At 39.8% G+C, this 22908-nt stretch overlaps 1 protein-coding gene and 1 long non-coding RNA gene across 5 annotated transcripts in view; one reads left to right on the forward strand and one right to left on the reverse strand.

Annotated features, from left to right (window-relative positions):
• SPATA45 (spermatogenesis associated 45) overlaps positions 1–22908 on the reverse strand; it is a 34175-nt gene that overhangs the window by 7372 nt on the left and 3895 nt on the right. For 2 of the 4 annotated variants that reach the window (XM_027074471.2, XM_027074472.2), the window contains exons 2-3: positions 22318–22483; positions 1803–2117 (exon numbers count right to left, since the gene is read on the reverse strand). In XM_027074471.2, coding sequence (XP_026930272.1) covers positions 1803–2079 — 277 coding nt within the window. In that variant the 5' untranslated portion in view covers positions 2080–2117; positions 22318–22483. Of the gene's footprint in view, positions 1–1802; positions 2118–6030; positions 6141–22317; positions 22484–22629; positions 22755–22908 lie in introns of those variants that run through there. The other 2 variants (XM_027074470.2, XM_015062949.3) reach the window with 2 other exon arrangements.
• Positions 6146–19652, forward strand: LOC128312925 (uncharacterized). Its single transcript, XR_008292882.1, has 3 exons — positions 6146–6486; positions 6656–6826; positions 19175–19652. It is a non-coding gene; the product is annotated as an uncharacterized LOC128312925 (long non-coding RNA).

Here is a 22908-nt window from a genome sequence, read left to right on the forward strand (position 1 = left end):
GTACCTCTTAATAGTTACATTAGAAATGTAAACTGAGGAAAAAAAATTAAAATTAAGAATACAAGCCCACATTCCATTTAATGGTCAGAAGAACGATGTGACTGCACATCACATTGCTTCTGGAAAACTCCAATGTACTCCCATGAGAGTAAAAAAGGCAAATAATATCTCGGCATCCTCATGAAAACTTTGACCCTGTGGGTTCCTGAAAAGACCTGAATACTCAGTGGTTCCCACACCACCATTCAAGAATTAATAGTTTAGACTAAAAAAGAAAAAGCATGCATTTACATGCTAATTACCAGAACATTTCAATTAAGTCCATGCTTATTCTGTATCTTGTCATCATAAAGTTGAATTTCTATTTAAGCCTGTTTATTTAAAAGAACAAAGAGCTTTTCTGCAAGATTTAATGTTCCAGAATTATTGGCTTATAACTTTGGTATCATTAATATTGGTTATGGAAATTATATTTGTTAGACTCTGTTTTGTAGAAAACCATGTGTATTCGTGTAAAATGGTAAACTGTGTTTGTTATAGAAGGTGGATATTACCCTCCACTATTAAGCTTGTGAGCCTAACCAATTCTATGTGGTTTAACTCACCTAGTACTGAGTAATTCAAGCAGAATAAAAGATTATGCAGATTCACTTAGAATTAGGAACACTAAAGGCCCTTGTAAAGAGTTATTTTTTGAGTAAAATTAACACATGGCTGTTACAGATTAACTTTAAAGCACAATGGAGAATCTCAGTTTTCTTTTTTTTTTTTAATTTTTTAATGTTTTTATTTATTTTTGAGAGAGAGAGAGCACAAGTGGGGAAGGGGCAGAGAGAAAGGGAGACACAGAATCTGAAGCAGGCTCCAGGCTCTGAGCTGTCAGCACAGAGCCTGACGCGGGGCTCGAACCCACGAACCGCGAGATCACGACCTGAGCTGAAGTCAGATGCTTAACCAGCTGAGCCACCCAGGCACCCCAAGAATGTCAGTTTTCATTGTCACACTGTATCACCCTTTTTACACCACTTACCAAGAGCATGGGGGTAAATGTAAAGTCATCAAAGAAGTTAAATCTCCAAAATACTGATTTTTCTTGTTGCAGATCTAACTTAATCGCGTGTTGTCTGTATTTAATACAATTACACTCTACTTTATTTTTTTTTAAACATGAAAAAAATGCCATCAGTTGTTTGTCTTGACTTGGAAACAAGTATTCACAATCAAAAATGGTTACTCTTTCTCTTCCTCCTCCTGCGAAATAATTACTACCACCATCATCAACCCCCACACCAACCTCCCTCCACATTGTACTATTGTTATTCAGGGCTTTTTGTTTGATATTTGTCATCAAAATCATTTCCATTGTATCTCAATTTTGTACATGAAATTTTTGCACAGGCAACAAATTGGTGAGATAGGTAGTCTCTGGAGCTTTCGTGGGCTATTATAATTATCTATAACAACTTCTCTCAAAATATGGTTCTCAGGCCTTCAGCATCAAAATTCCCTTAGCCTGATGAAAACACGGATTCTAGGACCAAAGGAGGGCCTACGGAATGAGTCAGTCTACAGGTGGAGCTCAGGATTCTGGAAGCACAAGAAAAAGAAAATCTCTGGTCTACAGCAGATCTTACATCCACTAACCTAGCTTACTGATGCTTTTCACCTCAGACAGACCTCCTTTAAACTGTCCCAGAACGATACTTACTGAACCTCTCTCTACCCCAGAAATTCTCCTCAAGTTTATATATAAATCCCTCCTGTCAGTTGGGGATGGAATCCTACCATACATAACAACTCACTTTTTGCAGGAAAGTGCTTTTTCTCGGTGTGAACCAGGAGACTCAGTGTGACCCAGGAGCTCCTGCCACTGTCAGGAACGGGTTCTTTGATTTGGGTGTGAGTAAAGGACTGGTAGGCACCACTGAAATGCCTCTTTTGAACTCTCAATAAACTGACTTGATTGCTTCTTTCCACAAAGCAGTTGGAGTCACGCTTTTCGTTTATCTCCTCCAGGAGATGTTTTTTGCTAGCTTTAAGTTTTTTAATGATTTCATTGGTTCTGTTTTTAGAGGTCATTATGGTGACAAACTAATCGTCAAGTGATTCTTAGTATCCTGAAACAAATGAAAAAATACAATCAGTTGCTGCTTGACCTAGCAGCCAGTATTCACCATCAGGTTTTTACCAGTTCTTTCTTCTCCTCCTGTAAAATACCACCACCACTGTGCCCCTGACCCCACATCTCACTCCATTTTTATTATTGTTTCCTAAGGTCTTTTTGTTTTTTGATGTTTCTTTGAAGGAAAAAAAAATCATAAAAAGAGGATTGTAGTAAGAAAAGATATTTTGCTTTTGAAATTGATACTATGTATTGATTCTTGCTTTTAGGAACTCTCATTGTTTCTTTTGATTATAAAAATAATACACAGTCATTGTAGACAATTAAGAAAATACAGAAAAGCATAAGGTAGACAAGGTAAAAATCACTCTTGAACATTGTCTAGAGACAATGAAATTAACATTTTGGATGTTTCTTTCCCAATAAATATCTAAAGGGATTTTATTATAAAAAGTGCGGGGATGGGACCCTGGGTGGCTCAGTTGGTTAAGTGTCCAACTTTGGCTTAGGCCATAATCTCGTGGTTCATGGGTTCGAGCCCTGTGTCAGGTTCTTTGCTGACAACTCAGAGCCTGGACCCTGCTTCACATTCTGTGTCTCCCTCTTCTCTGCATCTCCCCTGCTTGTGCTCTGTCTCTCTCTCCCAAGAATAAATAAACATTAAAAAAAAAAAGTACAGGGGTGCCTGGGTGGTTCAGTCAGTTAAGCATCTGACTCTTAATTTCAGCTCAGGGTTGTGAGATTCAGCCCTGTGTTAGGCTCTGCACTGGGCATGGAACGTGCTAAAGATTTTCTCTCTCTCCTTCTCCTTCTGCCCCTTCCCTGCTCATTCTCTCTCTCTCTTTCTCCTACTCTCAAAATAAATCAATATTTATTTTAAAAAGTACAGAAAAAAGACATTAAATTGGCTATGGCAGGACATGAACTTAAAAACTAAAGTGTTGTTAAGTATTTAGGAAGAATTTGCTTGTTAGGGCTATAAATTTGTCTTTTCAGGCATGTAAAGTACTTAAAAAATCAAATATGTTAAATTTATGAAAGAAGTTTAAAATATTTAAAGTATTAGCTAAGTTTGCAAATGGACTAATTACTTAGAGGTGTTTAGTATTTTCAACTTGAATTAACTGAACATTAATTTCAGAGAAAGTGAGGGTGATCAGAATTTAAACTTCTTAAATTATATCTCCTCTAACACTTTGATTGTTTATCCTGCCTAGGAGATGTACAAATGAAATCAAATTGGGACATGACTAAAGAAAAAGAAAGGAAAACAAGGTAATTGTCTCTTATGTACTTTCGAGCTGAATTTATATTCTGTTAAAAGCCCATTATATATGTTTACTGCAAATGAAATCTAGACGTGTTAGTTAAAAGCTCACTGAGGAGATCACAAAATTTAAATTCTCATTACAAATTACCTGGAAACTGGAGCCAACTAAAATTAGACACAGTAAGAGTCTAAGAGCAAGAACATGAAGTTTTGAGTCCGATTTGGTCCCTATGCAAGCTACGCTAACTGTATGACTACAGTTAAGTTACCTTCTCTGGGCACTCAGTTTCCTTGTTTTGCTTTTTGTTTTTTGTTTTTAGTTTTTTAATGTTTATTTATTTATCTTGGGAGAGAGAGAGAGAGTGAGCAGAGGAGGGGCAGAGAGGGAGAGAGATCCCAAGTAGGCTCCATGCTGTCAGTGCAGAGCCAGATGTGGGGCTAGAATTCACGAACCCATGAGATCGTGACCTGAGCAGAAATCAAGAGTTGGAAGCTTAACCCCTGAGTCTCCAGGTGCCTCTCCTTGTATGTTAAGTGGAAATAATACCCAACTCACAGAGTGTCATAAGGATTAAATAACTTAATACATACAAGAGCCTAATATAGCCAATCCTCAATAAATGGTAACTTTAATATATCAGGCACAGTGAAATAAGGGATTTGTTCAGCTGGATGTACAGTATTTTTTCATTTGGGTTTGTTTGTTTGTCCCTCCAGTTATTAATCTGTTTACTTGCCATGCAGCCAGAACCAGCTACATAATTTGTGGGGCCCAGTGAAAAATGAAATTGCAGGGCCCTGTGTTGAAAATTCATGGGCCCTTTTGAACATGGGGGCCTTGTGTTAGTGAAGAGGTCACATGCCTATGAAACTGACTCTGTGTATGACATAGTAACAGGATGGTTTCTATGGTTACTTCACCCAGTTTTACAGTCTCTTAAGTGGAGATAAGTAAGGTGTATAACATATGACTTTTTAGGGGCACCTGGGTGACTCAGTTGGTTAAACATCCAACTTCAGCTCAGGTCATGATCTCACGGTTTGTGAGTTCGAGCCCCGCATCGGGCTGTGCACTGACAGCTCAGAGCCTGGAGCCTGCTTCAAATTCTGTGTCTCCCTCTCTCTCTGCCCCTCCCCCTCTTGTGCTGTGTGTGTGTGTCTCTCTCTCTCTCAAAAATAAATAAAAAATTTTTAAAAATTAAAAAAACATACAAATTTTTAAAGAGCTTTGAGTGGCACCTCGCTGACTCAGTTGGTGGAGCATGTGACTCTTGGTCTCAGTTTGGAAGTTTGAGCCCCATGTTGGGTGTAGAGATTACTTTTTAAAAATCAAAACACACACACACACACACACACACACACACACACACACACACGTGTGTGTACCTCGATACTTACAGCCTTATTACCAACAATAGCCAAACTATGGAAACAGCCCAAATGTCCATCAACTGATGAATGGATAAAGAAGATGTGGTATATATATTTATATATGAAATATTACTCAGCCATCAAAAAGAATGAAATTTTGCCATTTGCAATGACATGGATGGAGCTTGAGTGTATTATGCTCATTGAAACGAGACAGGCAGAGAAAGACAAATACCATATGACTTCACTCATATGTGGAATTTAAGAAACAAAACAGATTAACATATGGGAAGGGAAAAGAAAAACAGAGAGAGAGAGAGAGAGGGAAACAAACCATAAAAGACTCTTAGTGATAGAGAACAAACCAAGGGTTGGTGGGTGGGTGATGGGTATTAAGGAGGGCACTTGTTATGGAGTACTGGGTGTTATATGTAAGCGATGAATCACTAAATTCTACTCCTGAAACCAATATTACACTATATGTTAACTAACTAGAATTTAAATAAAACTTTGAAATAAATAAATACAAATAGGCAAAAAAAACCCCAAAAATAAAAAATAAAGGACTTTGAAAATATTAAGCATGTATATACAGTACATCCTCATTATTCATGAATTCCATCTTTGCAAATTTGCCTACTCATAAACACTTATTTGTTATCTCAGAATCAATACTTGTGGCATTTTAATAGTCATTCCCAGAAATGCACAGAGTAGCAAAAATCTGAGTCTCCTTGATGTGCATATTCCCAGCTAAGGTCAAACAAGGGGACACTCCGCCTTCTTGATTCAGCTTTCATCCTATAAACAAGTGTCCTTTTCCTGATCTGTTTAGTATTACTAGGGTTTTTTGTTTGTTTTTCTTTTTTTTTAGAATGCTCCCCAAGTACAGTGCTAAAGTGCTGGCTAGTGCTCCTAAGCAGCAAGAAGGCTGTAATGTGCCTTATGTGTGTTAGATAAGCTTTGTTCAAGCATGTATAGTGCTGTTCGTTGTGAGTTCAATGTTAACGAATCAACAGTATGTATTAAATAATTATACATACAGATACATACATGAAATAAGGTTATATATTGATTGGTTGACAAAAATCTTATTACCAGAGACTCACAAGGACCTATCCCTGTATTTCCCCTAAGAGCAATTGACTATTTGCTAACTCAATACTTGGGGCCACTTTATAGAACATGACTACTGCAAAAACAAGAATCAACTGCATAGATGTAGAAAATATACTCCTGTTTCTACAGGTATGTTATTATAAATTACCTTTAATGTACAGCAACCCAAAGCCTATTTGAAGTCCACTGGTTTGGATCAGCCCACTGAGATATTACCTTGGTGATGGGACATTATGAGCTAAGCCATTCCAACTTTGTTCTATTCATAGAACCCTAATTAAGAGAAGTTTTGGAGTTAGAGGGACCATTTACTTATCAGCCATGTATCCTCTAATAAATTACTCAATCTCTCAATATCAATCTCTTCATCTGGGATAAAGATACCTATTTCATTAAGTTGTAGGTTTGTGTGTATACTGTAGGAGGTAGGGAAGAAGTTGGAATTCAATGAGATGTGCATGGAAAGCTCTTTACATTGTGCCTGGCATCAATTTATTACACATACTGATATTTGTTGAACGCCTACTCTGTGCCTGGTGTTGTTCTGGGTACTGGGGACAAATGGATACCTATCCCAATGGAGCTTATAGTCTAAAGGTTTAAGGTAGGTACTTAGTAAACCACAGCTATTTTTATTGGTTTTATTAAAACTTCTTATTTCACTTGGGGAATTATTTTATTCATACGTCTTTTTTTTTTATCAGAAGAGGAAGCCTCCCTGTAAAAAAAATCTTCAGAAATACAAAAGTAATCATTTCTTTTTCTTTTTACAGGAATACAGGATAGTAGAAATAAGACTGGTATTGAAGAGAGCAGTTCACAATGCCAGAGAAATGAATTCCCTAAAGAACTATACGAAGGGTCAGCAAAAGAAGACCACCCAACTCTGATGAGTTTGGTGTCTCTGATGAGACCAGTGCAGGGCAGCTGCTGAAGATAAGAAGGTATTTTGCTGTTGGTTTTGTTTTTTTCATAAAGCTCCCAGATAATCCAAAAGGCCTATCAGGAGATCTAATTAGTTGGGCACAACCCTGGCACCTGTGGGCCAGGGGCTAAATCCTCCCTCGCTAGAGTGCAACCTGGAAGAATATTTCTGCATCTGTGAGCTTCAGCGTCCTTAGCTGAAATGGGCTGATATCAGTACTGAGGTATTGTGAGGATGAAATGAGACAACAGATGAAGGGACTTATAAACTATAAAATATATAAAGCAAGTGTTGGGGAGGGAAAATTTTCCTCTAACTTCAAGATTCTTCTGGCTGGTCTAAGAATTAAATTGACATAAGACCGATAACAGGAAAGAATCAAAGTTAATTTGTACGTACAGAGGTCCTACAGATACGACCGAGGCTGGCAGCTTGTTTTATACAAAGAAACAATAAATTAGTGAGGAGTTGACAGGATAAAGAAAACTTATGTTTGGGAACTTTAACTAGTAAGAATTTCTAAACAGAATTTGGACTGGGGCAGTAAGTTAGTAAAAGTAAGAAGTCTTGTTTATAAAGGCTTGATCTTCACCCTGAATTCTCTCTCTCTGATGATAAGGATGTCTCTCTACCTCCTGGTGCAGGGAGGGTACCTTTCACATGGGAGATTAATTTCTTGCTTTCTGGAGACAAAGGAGTGTCAGGGTCTCCTTTTTGCACTGGCTGTTTCTTAAGTAACTTTAACTCAAAATAATCAAGATGCCAAAGTGGCATATTTTGGGGTAGCCTGCCCTGAGCCCCAACACAAGCATTATAAGTTTTTTCTAAAATGTACATTGGTTGGATTAGTTTATCAATTCAGAAAGTTATGTGTGTTGTATTAAGAGTAATGCTCTATCATTATTTTACAAGGCAATCATTTGTCACATAAGAGAGCAATTTGAATAATTCTTAAGACAACAATTTTTTCTCACTCAAAGGTTACTCTTCCAATAAAGATTTTAGGCTACATTCTAAGGTATCCTATCCCCATTTTCCTAGATTTACTCTTATTTGCTATGATGGGTAGGCCACCACAGGATGTGATGCTTAAGCATGAGCATTATTTTGAGCCAAAAACAATCAAGGCCCAAACGGTTCAGGAAGAAACTTTGACTTTCCCCTTGGCTGCCTAAAAGAATTCAAATAGAGGACCTGGTCCAGAAAGGGAGCAATCACCGCAGATAACTACAGTGTAATATGAACTACGTTGGTGGACAGGGAGGAACCTAGCCAAGTTTGTTAAAATTTCTCTATATCTCATTGTTTCTATATGGCCCTGCAAACATTTACTTACTGAAAATTTATCTTTTTCATCTTCCTGGGATTTTCTTTACTTCCCTTTGAAGTCTCAAACCCCTACTTTCATCTCCATTGTTCAGGATGACATATATACCCCCACTTTCCTGACTGTCTTTGGAATCTCTCATGTTTATGTAGATTTCCTGTACTTTCATAATTAAATTGGATTCTGTCCTGTTAATCTATCTCATGTCAATTTAATTCTTAGACCAGTTAGATGAATCTTGAATGGGAGAGGAAAATTTTTCCTTCCCAACAATTGTTTTCATCTTGAAATAATCTGCACGCCAAATGGTACATCTTGGGGCCACTGTTCTGAATCCTTACAGTTCTCTCCTCTGAAACTTCCCTGGAATTTTTACATATTAAAAGCTAAGTTGGTGACTGTGGAAAGAGAAAATGGGTTAGGAGCCAAGAGATCTGCAAAGGGAGAGAAAAACAGAGAGCAGAATGAGGAGCAAACAGAAAAGAACAAATCAAAGCACATGTCCCATACAACATTAAACCAGTTCCCCAATTCTGGAAATAGGTCGGTGCAACAAAATGTCTGAACTTCATTTACCTGATGAAAAATATTAATCCTTTCTTTTAACAGATATAAGCTAGATACTATTTGCAGTGTTTGATTTACATGGAAGTAGCATTTTTCACTGATGATTGCACAAACTTCTCCTTGCTAGGCAGTGTATCTAGGGTACATTGGTTTTGGAGTGCCATGCAGGCTAAGCTGTTAACTTCTGACTCGAGTATTTTCAAAGTTTGCATAGTGATATCAAACTCTTGTTCCATTACCACAGAGAGATTTAGGATTGCTTTTCCCAATTCATAATCTCCAAAGTTTGGAAATACGACCCTCAATGCTGATAAAAAACCTTGGAGTTGTGATGTACAAGCAGATTTTTTGACTTCCCGAGTGATACATTTACATAGCACACGTTTAAGAACAGAGGAGCCCACGTTTGTAATTTGCCTGGCATTTAGGGTGGAGTATTCAGTGACAGAAGAGGCCAAGTATCCAAGTTCACATCATTCTGACCATTTAGGTGGGAACCCTTTACATACTTTGTTGCCACATAAAATAGAAAGACCAGTGTGGTTTACAGACAAGGTTGGAGTTGAACCTGTAATTCCCAGGGTCTGGAGTATTCGATGACTTTTGCCATTGGTAAAGTGAACTTTCATACATTTCCATGATCCATGAGTTCCTGTCAATCTGTAAGATTGCAGAATACTATAGTTGTTATAGGAAGCCTATAGTCTGGTTTGGGCAGCTGTAAAACTTGGTTCTGTCAGTCAGGAATAAAGGCGGGTTTTAAAATTGGGTAGAGAGGGGCGCCTGGGTGGCTCAGTCGGTTAAGCGTCCGACTTCACCCGGGTCACGATCTCACGGTCCGGGAGTTTGAGCCCTGCGTCAGGCTCTGGGCTGATGGCTCAGAGCCTGGAGCCTGCTTCCGATTCTGTGTCTCCCTCTCTCTCTGCCCCTCCCCCGTTCATGCTCTGTCTCTCTCTGTCTCAAAAATAAATAAACGTTAAAAAAAAAATTAAAAAAAAAATTGGGTAGAGAAAGGATAAAGAGGTCTGTTTGGGGGCTGCATATTTAGTAGCTGTGTCGGTCCTATCATTTCCAAAAGATATAGCATCAGTTTTGTTAGTATGGGCTGAACAGTGAACAATGACAGTTCTAAAAGGGCGATGAAGAGCTTGTGGTAGGCAGCAATTATATGCCCATTAGCAATGGGCGTACCTACAGAATTGAAGAATCCATAGGATTTCCAAATGGTGCCAACAGCACATTTGGACTCTGTGTAAATAGTAGCACTTTTCCCTATGCCAAACTATAATCTCTAGTAAGAGCTGTGAGTTCAGCTGCTTGGGCTGACTTTACAGTGGGCAAAGAACATGCCTCCATTGTTTCCTATGGGGAAACTATGGCATAACTAGTTATGTTTCCCCATAAATGTCATTAACAGGAGCCATCAAAAACTAGAAGTTAAGTCTGGGTTGTCTAAAGGGATGTCTGAGAAATCCTCTCATGGCTTTGAGACCATTTCTATAGTTGTAAGGCAATCGCTGGGAATAGCGTGGGCTCTCCATTGTCAGGGAGGGGTAGTAAGGTAGCTGGATTTAAAGTGTTACAACGATGTGAGATGATGGGAGGGCTAGTCAAAAGACCTTGTTTGTAAGTGGTCTGTCACTGTGTAGAGAGGTGCCGTGTCTTATGAACTCGTAAGTGAGCAGACACAGCATGGGGAACACACAGGTGAATGGGGGAGCCTAATGTAAGAGTACTGGCTTTGTCAATCAAGGTGGCAGCTGTGGTCACCACAAATAAATAAACATGGGGGTCAAGCCAATGCCACAGGGTCTAACTGGCATGAGAAATATGCTATTGGTTGTATCTGAGAGCAAAAGATTGTCCTGGAATGCTTGCAGCAATGCCATTATTTTCATGGCAGTATAGATGAAAAGGTTCGTTAAAATTAGGTAAACCAAGAGCTGGGGGTGTTGACAATGTTAGTTTCCAGGCTTGAAAGGAGGTTAATGTCTCTGAAAGCCAGGAAATGGGCTCTGGTTGGTGTCTGGGAGAAGGGCATACGGAGGTTTAACAAGGTCTACAAAATTAGGAATCCTTTGGCTGCAATAGTCAGCTGCCTCCCCCCCAATTTACATAACCATTGATTTGTTTCAGGGAGATAGATGGACAAAATTGATGGATGGTGTTGTGGAGTAAGCTTCTGATGCCCTGAGATGTCTCATGTCCTAAGTAGTTAGTGGTTGTTTGCAACCATTGAAGTTTAGATCTGGAGGCTTTATGGTCTCACTCAGCCAGTGCCTTTAGGGGGGTGAGGGAGTCTATACAAGTTCCCTACTTAGTTTGATTACGCCCTGATTAAAATCAGAGGTGACAGATAGAGATAAATCCTCGGAGCAGATGGTAGAGAAAGTCACATGAGTGTCAATTAAGAAATCCAATTCCTGATCCTCATTTTAAGGTTAATGGTGGGCTCTGGGGTGTGACTGAGGACCGGCTGGCACTGTCATTCAAGGAGGAATTGTCCCTCAGGAGAAAAGCACACTCTCTGAGGGTGATAGGGTTTAGGAAATTGCTTCTTAAATTTTCTTCTTTCTTAATACAGGACAATTTCTCTTCCAGTGACCTGGATTCTTGCAATATCTGTGCTTGTCTGGGGGCGAATAGGGGGAGATCTGAATGGGCCTTGAATTACTCTCAGAGTCCTGCTTTTGCCTTTCCAAAGATTCAGGTTGCAAAGCAGGAATTGTTGCTATCAGTTCTTTTTCTCCTGCTTTCCTGCAAGCTATTTTCAAAGAATTAATTAGCTGCCTTCAGGGGCAGCTGGGTGGCTCAGTCGGTTAAGCAGTTAAGCGTCCAACTTGGGCTCAGGTCACAATCTCATGGCTTGTGAGTTCGAGCCCCGCATCAGGCTCTGTGCTGACAGCTCGGAACCTGGAGCCTGCTTTGGGTTCTGTGTCTCCCTCTCTCTGCCTCTCTCCTGCTCATGCACACACACACACTCTCTCTCAGAAAATAAACATTAAAAAAATTTTTTTTAAAGTAGCTGTCTCCATTATTATGCTTAGTGGTTGCCCTCACCAACAGAGCAGGTGGATTTGTTATTTAACATCCGGGAGAAAATTTCCCACTAAAGCACAAATTAAAAGATTGCTATGTTCCAGGGCTTCTGGATTTAATGCAGTTTGTCTTTGAAAAGTATGTACAGAACATTCAACAAAGGCTTTTATGTGCTCAAAGAAGAGCTAAGTACATAGTTCATAGTACTATGTAGAGTGCTCAAAGGAGAGCTCAGAGAAGAGCTATTATGTGCTGAAAGAACAACTAAGTACATAGTTCAACCTCAGACCAATTTACTCTGAGGGGGAACACCTCGAACATTGCTCCTATGAAGCCTTAGATATCAGCCTCCAACTGAACTGTTTCCTGGTCATGTGCAGGAGGGGCTGGGAACGGCTAGGGCCATCTGTTTCCTTAGTGAGGGCGGTACTCTCCAGGGGACCATCTAGCTTGTCTCATAACCATCATATTGATGTGGAAATGTTGGGGATTGTAGCCAATGACCAAGATAGAATTTTTGAGACATCTTCGATGTGAAAAGGTGGTTTTATTAAAACATGGGGACAGGATGGTGGGCAGAAAGAGCTGCACTGGGGTTGTGACGGGTGACTGATTATAGCAGGGGGTTAGGGAAAATGTAAGTCTCTAAGGAATTTTGGAAGCAAGGTTTCCAGGACCTTGAGGGGACTAGCTATGGTTAGGAAAGGGCCATTTATTACTGTCTAATAAAACCTTAGTTATGAGACCCTTTAGATATCTTTCAGGGGGCCATATGCTTAGAGTATAATTGCCAACATATATCTTGGGGGGTAGAGATAAAGGAATTTCGAAAAGAGTTTTTACACGTTTAAGTAGACTTACAGGATCCTGGGGGGCTGGCTAAGAGTGCCTTTTGCCCTCAGCGAAGTGTCATCATCCAGGCAGCTGACTTCCTAGAGGAAGGTCACTTTGCCTGTCTCAAGGACTTGTCAGTGGACTGTAAATTGTAAGGAAATTTAATTGTTTTCTTTTGCCTCTCTTTCCCACGTCAGTATAATCATGGGTGGGAGGAACAGTCCTTAATAGCCAGTCTAGGCCAGTGTCAGTGGGGTTGTAAATAGCTACTAATCTTTCTAATTCTTCTGTAAATTTGGTAGGATCCTCCCAGAGCATAGGTAAAGGGGTTTTATTTTTATTTTTTTAATGTCTTTTAAAAATTTATTTTGAGAGAGAGAGAGAGAGCAGGGGAGAGATATAAAGAGAGGGAGAGAGAGAGAGAACACCGAGCAGGCTCTTCATTTTTCAGCACAGAGCCCGACGTGGGGCTTGATCTCAGGAACCGTGAGATCATGACCTGAGCTGAAATCAAGAGTTGGAAGCTTAACTGCCTGAGCCACCCAGGTGCCCCTAGGGGCTTTATAATTTAAAAGATCTGCTGCTGTCCTGGGGACATGAATTCTTTGCCAGGATACATCCACAAAGGACATGGCACAGGAATGCCTGCAACTGGCAGAGCTTGATTACAGAGCCCTAGAAAGTGGCAGGAGTCGAATAATAAGAGCAAAGCCCTGTTGCTCTTCCTGGGTGCTTTTGCTCAGTTCACTTGCTGACATTCAGTATTTACCTAAGTAAGTTGTTTCCCTAGGATTAGAGGTCAGGCAGAAGTGCTCTGCAAATATTGTCAGGAAAGGGAAATTGTAATAGGCAGCTGGTTGTTAAAATGTTTTTTTTCCTGGGAAAGTTGGAGTTTTAGGATTCGAGGAGATGGGGCTGGGCTTTGAGAAGGGGGGTTTATTTTATTTTATTTTTTAAATTTTTTTTAATGTTTATTTTTGAAACAGAGAGAGACAGAGCATGAATGGGGGAGGGTCAGAGAGAGAGGGAGACAAAGAATCCGAAGAAGGCTCCAGGCTCCGAGCTGTCAGCAAAGAGCCTGACGCGGGGCTCGAACTCACAGACCATGAGATCATGACCTGAGCCGAAGTCAGAAGTTCAACCGACTGAGCCACCCAGGTGCCCCAGAGAAGGGGAGTTTAGACCAAGGGTCCAGAGCCAAAACTTTGCTTTCACAGTCTATCTTTGGAAATGAACTCTCTAGATCTTTGTGAGAGCTGCATATTTTACACTGTCTTGTGGGATGCTCTTGTGTCCTTGGTTAAGCCATAAGAAGGCTTAAGCTTGACTCACTACTGAGATGAATAGATCCTACTCATCCGTGGCCAGACAACAGATCTTCTAAATTAGAAAAACTACTGTATTTGAAAAATTTTAGAGAGCTCTCATCCTGAAGAATTGTCTTATTAAAATTAAAAAGTAGATACAAAAGAATGTAACAGCAAACCTCAGAGAATCCTTTTTCCAAGATGAAAAAACAGAAATTAGTCCTTAGACCAAAAATTAAAACTCTGCATCCAACATAAGTTCTTCCTTCTTAAGATCCAAACAATTAAGCAGACCATCTTCTGGCACACCTGTTTATTTTATGTCTAAGAGCTGTGGTCCTGGAAACTGTAGGTATCTAAAAAGTAGGAAAAAACTAGTAAAATCTTACTAAGCTTGTTTTGTGTCCTGGGAGCTTGGCTTGGCTTTCTGCCTGCCCGGGACATGCTGGCTGTCAGTTCTTTCTTTTGGCTATCTTTGAGATTGATTCTGGATCTTGAGAAGGTAATAATCTTTGCACCCTCTTTGAAGACCCTTTGAAGGGTCCATAAAGTTGTTTAATACTGCCAGAAATATTTACTATCCATCCCAGCTAAAAATTGGCAGGATATTTTTTAAAAAAAAAACATTTTTTAAGTAGCTAATGGTTAAAAATTGATCAGAAAGTGGAAGCTGATAGTCAAAGCCTGATAGGAATTTTTTTTTTAGGTCTCCTCCCCTATGCTATAATAAAACTATGTGCCCTGTTAAATGACAAAAATTCAACTGAGGACATTTTAATGGTCTAATTGGCTTTATTAGTTGATTCATGAATTGGGTAGCATCCTACCTAGGAAGTAGAGGGGAGCTCCAATGGGCTACAGAAAAGCAAAGGTTTTTAAAGGTAGACAGAAAATGGAAAAAAGAAAATTATTTGCAAAGAATCCATTGTTTCAGGCAAAGTTACCTTCTTAAAGGGAATGGGAAGGGCCCATGAGTAAATTTCCTAGTGCTGACCAGGAACTTTTCATGTTGACTACGTAAAGCTTGCACTCCTGGGGGGTTGAAACTGCAGTCAGGTTAGGTACTAAGCCTTTGGGTTACGGAATTGAGATCTTAACCTAATTGATGCCATTTTGGGCCTGTGGTTTTCTTTTTAACAATTCCCACCCCCCTTTTGATCAAGCTCTCTGCTGTCAGCACAGAGCCCGCTTAGGATCCTCTGTCCCACTCTCTCTTTCTCAAAAATATATAAACATTTTTTTTAAATGCAGCTCTAGAGGCAATGCAAAGTCTATCTATTGCTTTCACCAATCCTAAAACTTCCCCCATTTTTCTCATAAGGCTTGTAAATTATTGACCTTAAAAAACCAAAGTTCTTCTCGGAGGAACTTACATTCTTTCTCTGTCCTTTCGAGATAAAAATCTTACGTTTGTTGCCTTTGCAATATAAACACCCCAGGGGGTATCTAAAACAATGGCCACACTTGCCTAAGACTAAACGGGGTAGGAGCAGGAAAAATGACCTTTTAAAAAATACAAAGTGCTCCACAGCTTCCATAAGATTACTTGTCAAGAGCAAATACAAATCATGTGCCTTCTCCACAAATACTACTGGTAAAAAGCTTTAGCCATCCAAGTAGATAAACTTAACTTGTATACTAGTGAGTTTTATATTGCTATACTTGATTCGTAGCTAACAATTTTTAATGGAAAGCTATAAAAACTCTGTTTTCTACATTACAAATATGGTGTTTTTCTACCTCCAGATGGTATTACCAGAATTAACTTGTAAAAGAGCACTATATAACTGGCTTAAAATTAAGCACTTATAACTCAAGCAGTTCTAAATCTCAAAAATACATTAGAAACAAAGCTAAATGTTTTTCAGGTTCATGTGATCTAGGAAATTTTTCAGTTAATAAAAGCAAAGTTTAAATTTGTTGGTTTAATAAATATAAGAAATACAGATGGCCAATAGACACATGAAGAGATGTTCAACATCACTCATCACAAGGGAAATGCAAATCAAAGCTATAAGGACATACCACCTCACACCTGTCAGAATGGCTAACATCAAAAACAAGAAACAACAGGGGTGCCTGCGTGGCTCAGTCGGTTAAGCGTCCGACTTCGGCTCAGGTCATGATCTTGTGGTCCCTGAGTTCAAGCCCCATGTCGGGTTCTGTGCTGACAGGTCAGAGCCTGGAGCCTGCTTCAGATTCTGTGTCTCCCTCTCTCTCTCTGACCCTCCCCCGTTCGTGCTCTGTCTCTCTCTGTCTCAAAAAAAAATAAACGTGGGGCGCCTGGGTGGCGCAGTCGGTTAAGCGTCCGACTTCAGCCAGGTCACGATCTCGCGGCCCGTGAGTTCGAGCCCCGTGTCAGGCTCTGGGCTGATGGCTCAGAGCCTGGAGCCTGTTTCCGATTCTGTGTTTCCCTCTCTCTCTGCCCCTCCCCCGTTCATGCTCTGTCTCTCTCTGTCCCAAAAAAAATAAATAAACGTTGAAAAAAAAATTTAAAAAAAAAACCGTTAAAAAACAAAACAAAACAAGAAACAACAAATGTTGGTGGGGATGTGGAGAAAATGGACTCCTCATGCACTGTTGGTGGGAACACAAACTGATGTAGCTACTGTGGAAAACAGTATGGAAGTTTGTCAAAAAATTAAAAATAGAACACTATATGATCCAGGAATCACACTACTGGGTGTGTACCCAAAGAAAATGAAAACACTAACTCAAAAAAATATATGCACCCCCTATGTTTTTTGCAATATTATTGACAACAGCCAAGATATGGAAGCGGCCCAAGTGTCTATCCATAGATAAACGGATAAAGAAGATGTGATATATATGTAATATGTACAATGGACTATTACATAACATATAATATATGCAATGGAATATTCCTCGGCCATAAAAGGAATGAGACCTTGCCATTTGCAACGACATGGATGGACCTAGAGGGTATACCACTAAGTGAAATAAGTCAGTCAGAGAAAGACAAATATCATATTTCATTCATATGTGTAATTTAAGAAACAAAACAAGTGAACAAATAAAGGAAAAAAGAGACAAAAAAAACACAGACCCTTAAATACAGAGAAGAAACTGGTGGTTACCAGAGGGGAGATCAAAAGGGGGATGGGTGAAATAGGTGAAGGGGATTAAGAGTATACTTTTCGTGATGAGCACTGAGTAAAGTATAGAATTGTTGACTCAAGGTGCCTGGGTAGCTCAGCCAGTTAAGCCTCTGACTCTGGCTTAGGTCATGATCTCACAGTTTGTGGGTTTGAGCCCCGCATGAGGCTCTGTGCTGACAGCTCAGGGCCTGGAACCTGCTTCAGATTCTGTCTCCATCTCTCTCTGTCCCTCCCCCACTCATGCTCTGTCTCTCTCAAAAATAAATAAACATTAAAAGAATTGTTGACTCACTATATTGTACTCTTGAAACTAGTATTACATTATATGTTACTTACATTTCAATTTAAAAAAGAGAAAAAAGTATGATACAGATGCTGAAAAAAATAAGTCTTTAGAGTTATCAGCATTAAGTATGATACTTTTCCACCTTGGTTTACTAAAAGTCAAACAAGTTCATGTTATCTTTGTTACCAAAATTGTCAGCCTAAATAAATAAATAAATAAATAAATAACTTAAGATGATGGCTAACTGCTTTAATGTTTCATAAAGTTTTCATGAGTAATCTTGGTATGATTATTTTTTTTAACGTTTTACTTATTTTTGAGACAGAGACAGAGCATGAGCAGGGGAGGGGCAGAGAGAGAGGGAGACACAAAATCCGAAGCAGGCTCCAGGCTTTGAGCTGTCAGCACAGAGCCTGACGTGGGACTCGCACTCATGGACCATGAGATCATGACCTGAGCTGAAGTTGGAAGCTTAACCAACTGAGCCACCCAGGTGCCCCTCTCGGTGTGATTATTAATAAATGAATTAAATAGATGTAAATATGCATCAAACTGGGCAAATTTCTGGAACTAATGAAAAAACTGAATTCAAGCCGAACAAGAATTAATTATATGGGACCAAGTGAACTGATGAGGATGATTTTAATTTTATGACTTTTTGTTTAAAATATAGTTGGTTCTTTAATTTTCTGTTTTATAGATAGAAGGAAGCCTTTCCTCTTAAGCTATGCCTTCTAGCAATTTGATAAATTATACCTTTGTAACCAGAATTGAAATATCTTTTTCTCCCTATCTGATCTCTCCAGAATTCAGAAACTCTCAGTGATATTCTTATATTTTCATGGCAATATAGTTATTTGCCCAAGTTCAATAAGAATCTGCTCTCCTTGTAACATGACACAGTTGGAAGCTGGTTATATTACAAAGGCTTTGACTGGAATGTCATATTTGAAAGAGACATGCATAGATTTAGGTGTGACTAGACTGCTTTAAGGAACTAAGGTTGACTTTATGGAGTCAATAAAACTCCTTGGAAATATCAGCGTGGTACCTTCCTTGCAGGATTCCTAACAGCCTTACCAGTTGAGTCAGGAAGGTCACTTCCTGGCAGGTGCAAGCCTCTCAGGATATTCGGGGGACCCTAAGAAGAGAGTAATTAATCCAAATCTATAGGTATTACAAAGTCTGATTGCAAGTATTTGGTTTGACTTCTTCACCTTGAGAAGCTGTTAAAAGGAGATTCCTTATGAAAAGTTCCAGCAAGCAAACCGAAAGGAGCATATATAATCAATCATCACTCCTGCTGTATTTATATAATCAAGCCAAGCTTATTGAAAGTAGATTTATTTTGCAAACAAATTAGTCTTTGCTTTGTTATCTTTGGTAGAAATCACAGTATTTATAAAGAAAAATTATGTTTCAATAACATACCTTTGTGGATATTAGAAGCTAATACTATTCATTGTAAATTGGACTGGATCCTAAACTCTTCTAGCTATAAATCTTCAAACTATCATTTCCAATTTTTCCCTACCATTGTCTTGAAATCATTAAGAACTAAAACTGCCCTTTTTCCCAAGCCATGCAAACTAAAACTGGACAACTTGGTATATAAACTTCAGAGAAATCACCACAAGAGCTCATGTGTGGATGATCCTTGTTGACTATTACTATGGGCGCCACTCAGAAAAATCACAGAGACACTCAAACTGCAAACTAGGAAAGTCTATCAGATTGCTACTATCTGCCCTCAGTCCATCTAGAAATCAAACATCAAACATACTTCAAATCTAACATCTAGAAATCTCAAGTGGTTACCCTCAGAACTCAGAAACTGGTTTACAACTTGTTCCAATCATTAACCATTATTTTTCTTTTGTTTCCACAGAAATGCCTCTGATTAAATACCTGATTGTTTGCATAATATAGGCCTAACTTTGGTAGCCTACCTGAAAGATGGCCTTCTGAAATGAATTTAACTGAACTGACCTATCGTCAGGACTGAGTCTAGTTCGATGAGACTGAACAATCTACTGGCTCAACTTCTGGACGATGAAATTTCTTGAGGAAATTTCAAAGGCAGGACTGCGGAGGAGCAAAATGTACCACCCCAAAATGTGTTTCTCTGGCTCAACAAGGAGGAATTTGTGTACTCATGGGGGGAAAATGTTGCTTCTATGAATAAAATCTGTTAAAAGATTAGTATTTTTCAGCAAATAAATTAATTTTACCCATTATATGAGACTGACCTATTCCCAGAGTAGGAGACTGATCTAATGGGGTGTGGGGTAACATGCTTCAATCTGTTCTTTTCTGTTTGTTCATCCTCATTTTCACCTGCATTGTGTTCTCCTTTTATGGATCTCTTGCCACTCAGTTACTAACTCTCCACAGCCACCAGCTCAACTTAAAAAAAAAATATTTGTTTGTTTGTTTATTTATTTGAGAGAGAGAGAGAGAGAGAGAGAGAAAGGAAGGGACAGAGAAAGGAGAGAGACCAAGAAGGCACCAAGCTCAGCACACAGTGGAAGATGGGGCTCAATCTCATGACTATGAGATCATGACCTGAGCCGAAATCAAGAGTCGGACGCTTAACTGGCTGAGCCACCCAGGCGCCCCATCAACTTTTAATACGTGAAACATCTAAGGAAGTGTCAGAGGAAGAAACTGCTGAGGTTCAGGGCAGGCCACCCCAGGATGTGCTGCTTTGGCATGAGGATTATTTTGAGTTAAAAACAATGAAGGCCCGGAAGGCTCAGGAAGAACCTAAGACCTTTCCCCTGTCAATTTTACAAATAAAATTGCCAGTTACTTTATTTGGGAATAGCAGAGGAATTGCAATTCAGGACAGGCAAACTATGGTGAACATAGGCGAGTCCAAAGAGACAAAGGGAAGGTCAGCTTTTAGTAGGTTTTAGAAGAAAATGGCAGAGGGTTGTTTTGAACAAAAGTTCGTTGGAGGAGCACCTGGATGGGTCAGTTGCTTAAGCATCTGACTTCAGCTTAGGTCATGATCTCTTGGCTCGTGGGTTCAAGCCCCATGTAGGGTTCTGTGCTGACAGCTTGGAGCCTACTTGGGATTCTCTCTCTCTCCTTCTCTCTTTCTCTGCCCCTCCCCCACTTGCATTTTTCTCTCTGTCTCTCAAAATAAATAAATAAACAACAAAAAAAGAGTTCATTGGAGAAGAACAAGAGTTTGGGGTTGTGGAAATTTCTCACCAGCTGTAAGCAGTGATTAGTGCTTTGTTGCTGGGGCTGGGAGGGAAATTCCTTCTTTTTCTTAAAAGCAAGAGATAAACACCTCTGTGAAAAATGCCCTCCCTTGTCAAGAGAATTCTTATCTTCCTTCTCCCTGCTGCAAGGAGGGGTACAGGTGCGAGAGCTCCCCTGTCAGGGCTTTGAGACTCCATTTGAAATGAGGTTTCCTTTACTCATTCTTACACCTCAAACTTCCTAGAATAATTTAGATAGGGGACCTGCTCCAGGAAGGGAGCTATCACCACAGACAACTAACTACATTATAATATGAACTAGGTGTGGTAGGCAGGGGGGAAGCTAGCCAAGTCAGTTTGCTAAAATTCCTCTTTGGGTCTCATTGTTTCTGTAAGGCCCCAGAAAACATCTGTTCACCAGACGTGCACCCGGTTTCACCTCCCTCTGAATCGCTTCCTTTCTTTTGAAGTACCAGACCCTTACTCCCTTCTCCTTAGTTCAGGATGACATATATACCTCATTTTGCCTGTCTTTGGAATCTCTTATGTTTTGGATTCCCTGTGCGTATGTAATTAAACTTGCTTTCTCCTATTAATCTGTCTTACATTGTTTTAATTATTTGACCAGCCAAAATAGCTAAGAGGGTGAGGGGGGAAATTTTCCCCTCCCTGACAGCTACTCACTTCAGACATTACCAAGGTCTCATTTCGTTCCTATTCTAAGGTTGTAGGATACAACACCAGGCATGCACAGTCATGGCCAAATATGTAAAATTGAATTTAAAGTGTGTTTAGTTACGTTTCAGAGGGAGACAGGGCCTGGTTTAACCTCTGATATAATTTCATTTTTAAAATTTTGCAATAATGGGGCTGGCCATTTTCCTAATACTAGTCACTGCCACCTAAAAACATTTGTTGAGTTAGATGCCAGTGACTCTGTATGAAATGAACTGCTCTCCGGGAGTAAAAAATTTCCTGTACCCTTCAAGCTTCTTTTATCTGGTCTAAGGATTAAGTTAACATGAGGCAGATTAACAGAAGAGGAAAAAAAAAAACCCAAAAACCCAAAAATTTAATTATGTGCACACACAGGCCCAATAATGAAATTGAGACCTAAGGCAATGACAAGGCAGGCAGTTTTTAAACTTTTTCATCAAAGAGACAATAAACTTGTGAGGAGTAGACAGGAAAAAGAAAACTTATGTTTAGGAGCTTCAATTAGTAAGAAATTCTAAACAGCACGTGGGCTGAGGTAGTAAATTAGTCAAAAGTAACAGAGTTTGTTTATATGGCCTTCTTGGCTTTAAATTCCCTGTTTCTGCTGATAAGGATTCCCTATCTCTCTACCTCCTGGCACAGGGAAGGTGCCTTCCACATGGGAGATTTATTTCCCCTTTTCACAGGACACAGTTAGGTCAGAGTGTCCTTGCACTGGCTGTTTCTTCAGCAGCTTTAATGCAAAGTCATCAGGAAGCCATTGTGGCCCCTTTTGGGGTGACCTGCCCTGGGCCCCTACATTGCCAACTAAAGAAATTGTTTAGGTACTGAGGGTGTTATAATAAGATATAAAATCCAGTCCCCAGCTTCAAGATGCTCAAATCTAGATAAGGGATAAAATATGCAAAGGAAAAGCTAGGTAACCACCAGGAAATGTTCAGTGAGTAGCTCCAAAGGTGTTACTAGTCAGAAGAGGATGACATCTCTAGGGGCTCCAATCACGGAGACAGACTAACAAAGGAGGTAGGAATGGAACTGACCTGGACCATAAAGGATGGGTAGGATTTGGCTAAGTTAAGGGAAGAGGGAGAGCATTTCTTACCCGATCATGAGGCAGACTGCAAGATAAACACAAACATGGCATACTAGAGTCACTGAGTGGACCGATACGGTGTGATTTCTTCTCTGCTGTGTCAATCCTTCTTTGCTGTTGGTTTTGTCTCCAATCTGCATACTCAGCCACATCCAGCTCCTTCTGTGATCCAGACCTAAGGCAGAGGTGGCAGGGAGGGCGGGATGGATATTAGCAACCTCCCAAGCCTGGAGATCAGGAATTAGTCTTGCTAATATATACCTACTACCATGCTAATGTGTTTTAGTGGTTTATAATAAGAACAATATATCTGGTCTTCACCCCAAAGTGTCTGGCACAGAACTTCTCAAATCTTGGGACTTTCCTGTGCTGATTTCTTTGTCATGTTAAGGAAGTGACTTTTGGAAAGAACCTAGGGATGGGGCCTGGTTGCCAAGGGAACCAACCTAGTGACTAAAGGGTTGGAACTTTCAGTCCCCTCCCCCTTCCATTTGGTTTCTCTGTAAGAACCCAACTGGCATCATGGGCCAAAAGGAACCAAGACAAAAATACACAGAAGGGAAAATCCTGGGATTCTTTTCTATGAATGTTTTACACACA

This window comes from Acinonyx jubatus, chromosome E4, assembly GCF_027475565.1.
Source record: "Acinonyx jubatus isolate Ajub_Pintada_27869175 chromosome E4, VMU_Ajub_asm_v1.0, whole genome shotgun sequence".
Taxonomy (NCBI): domain Eukaryota; kingdom Metazoa; phylum Chordata; class Mammalia; order Carnivora; family Felidae; genus Acinonyx; species Acinonyx jubatus.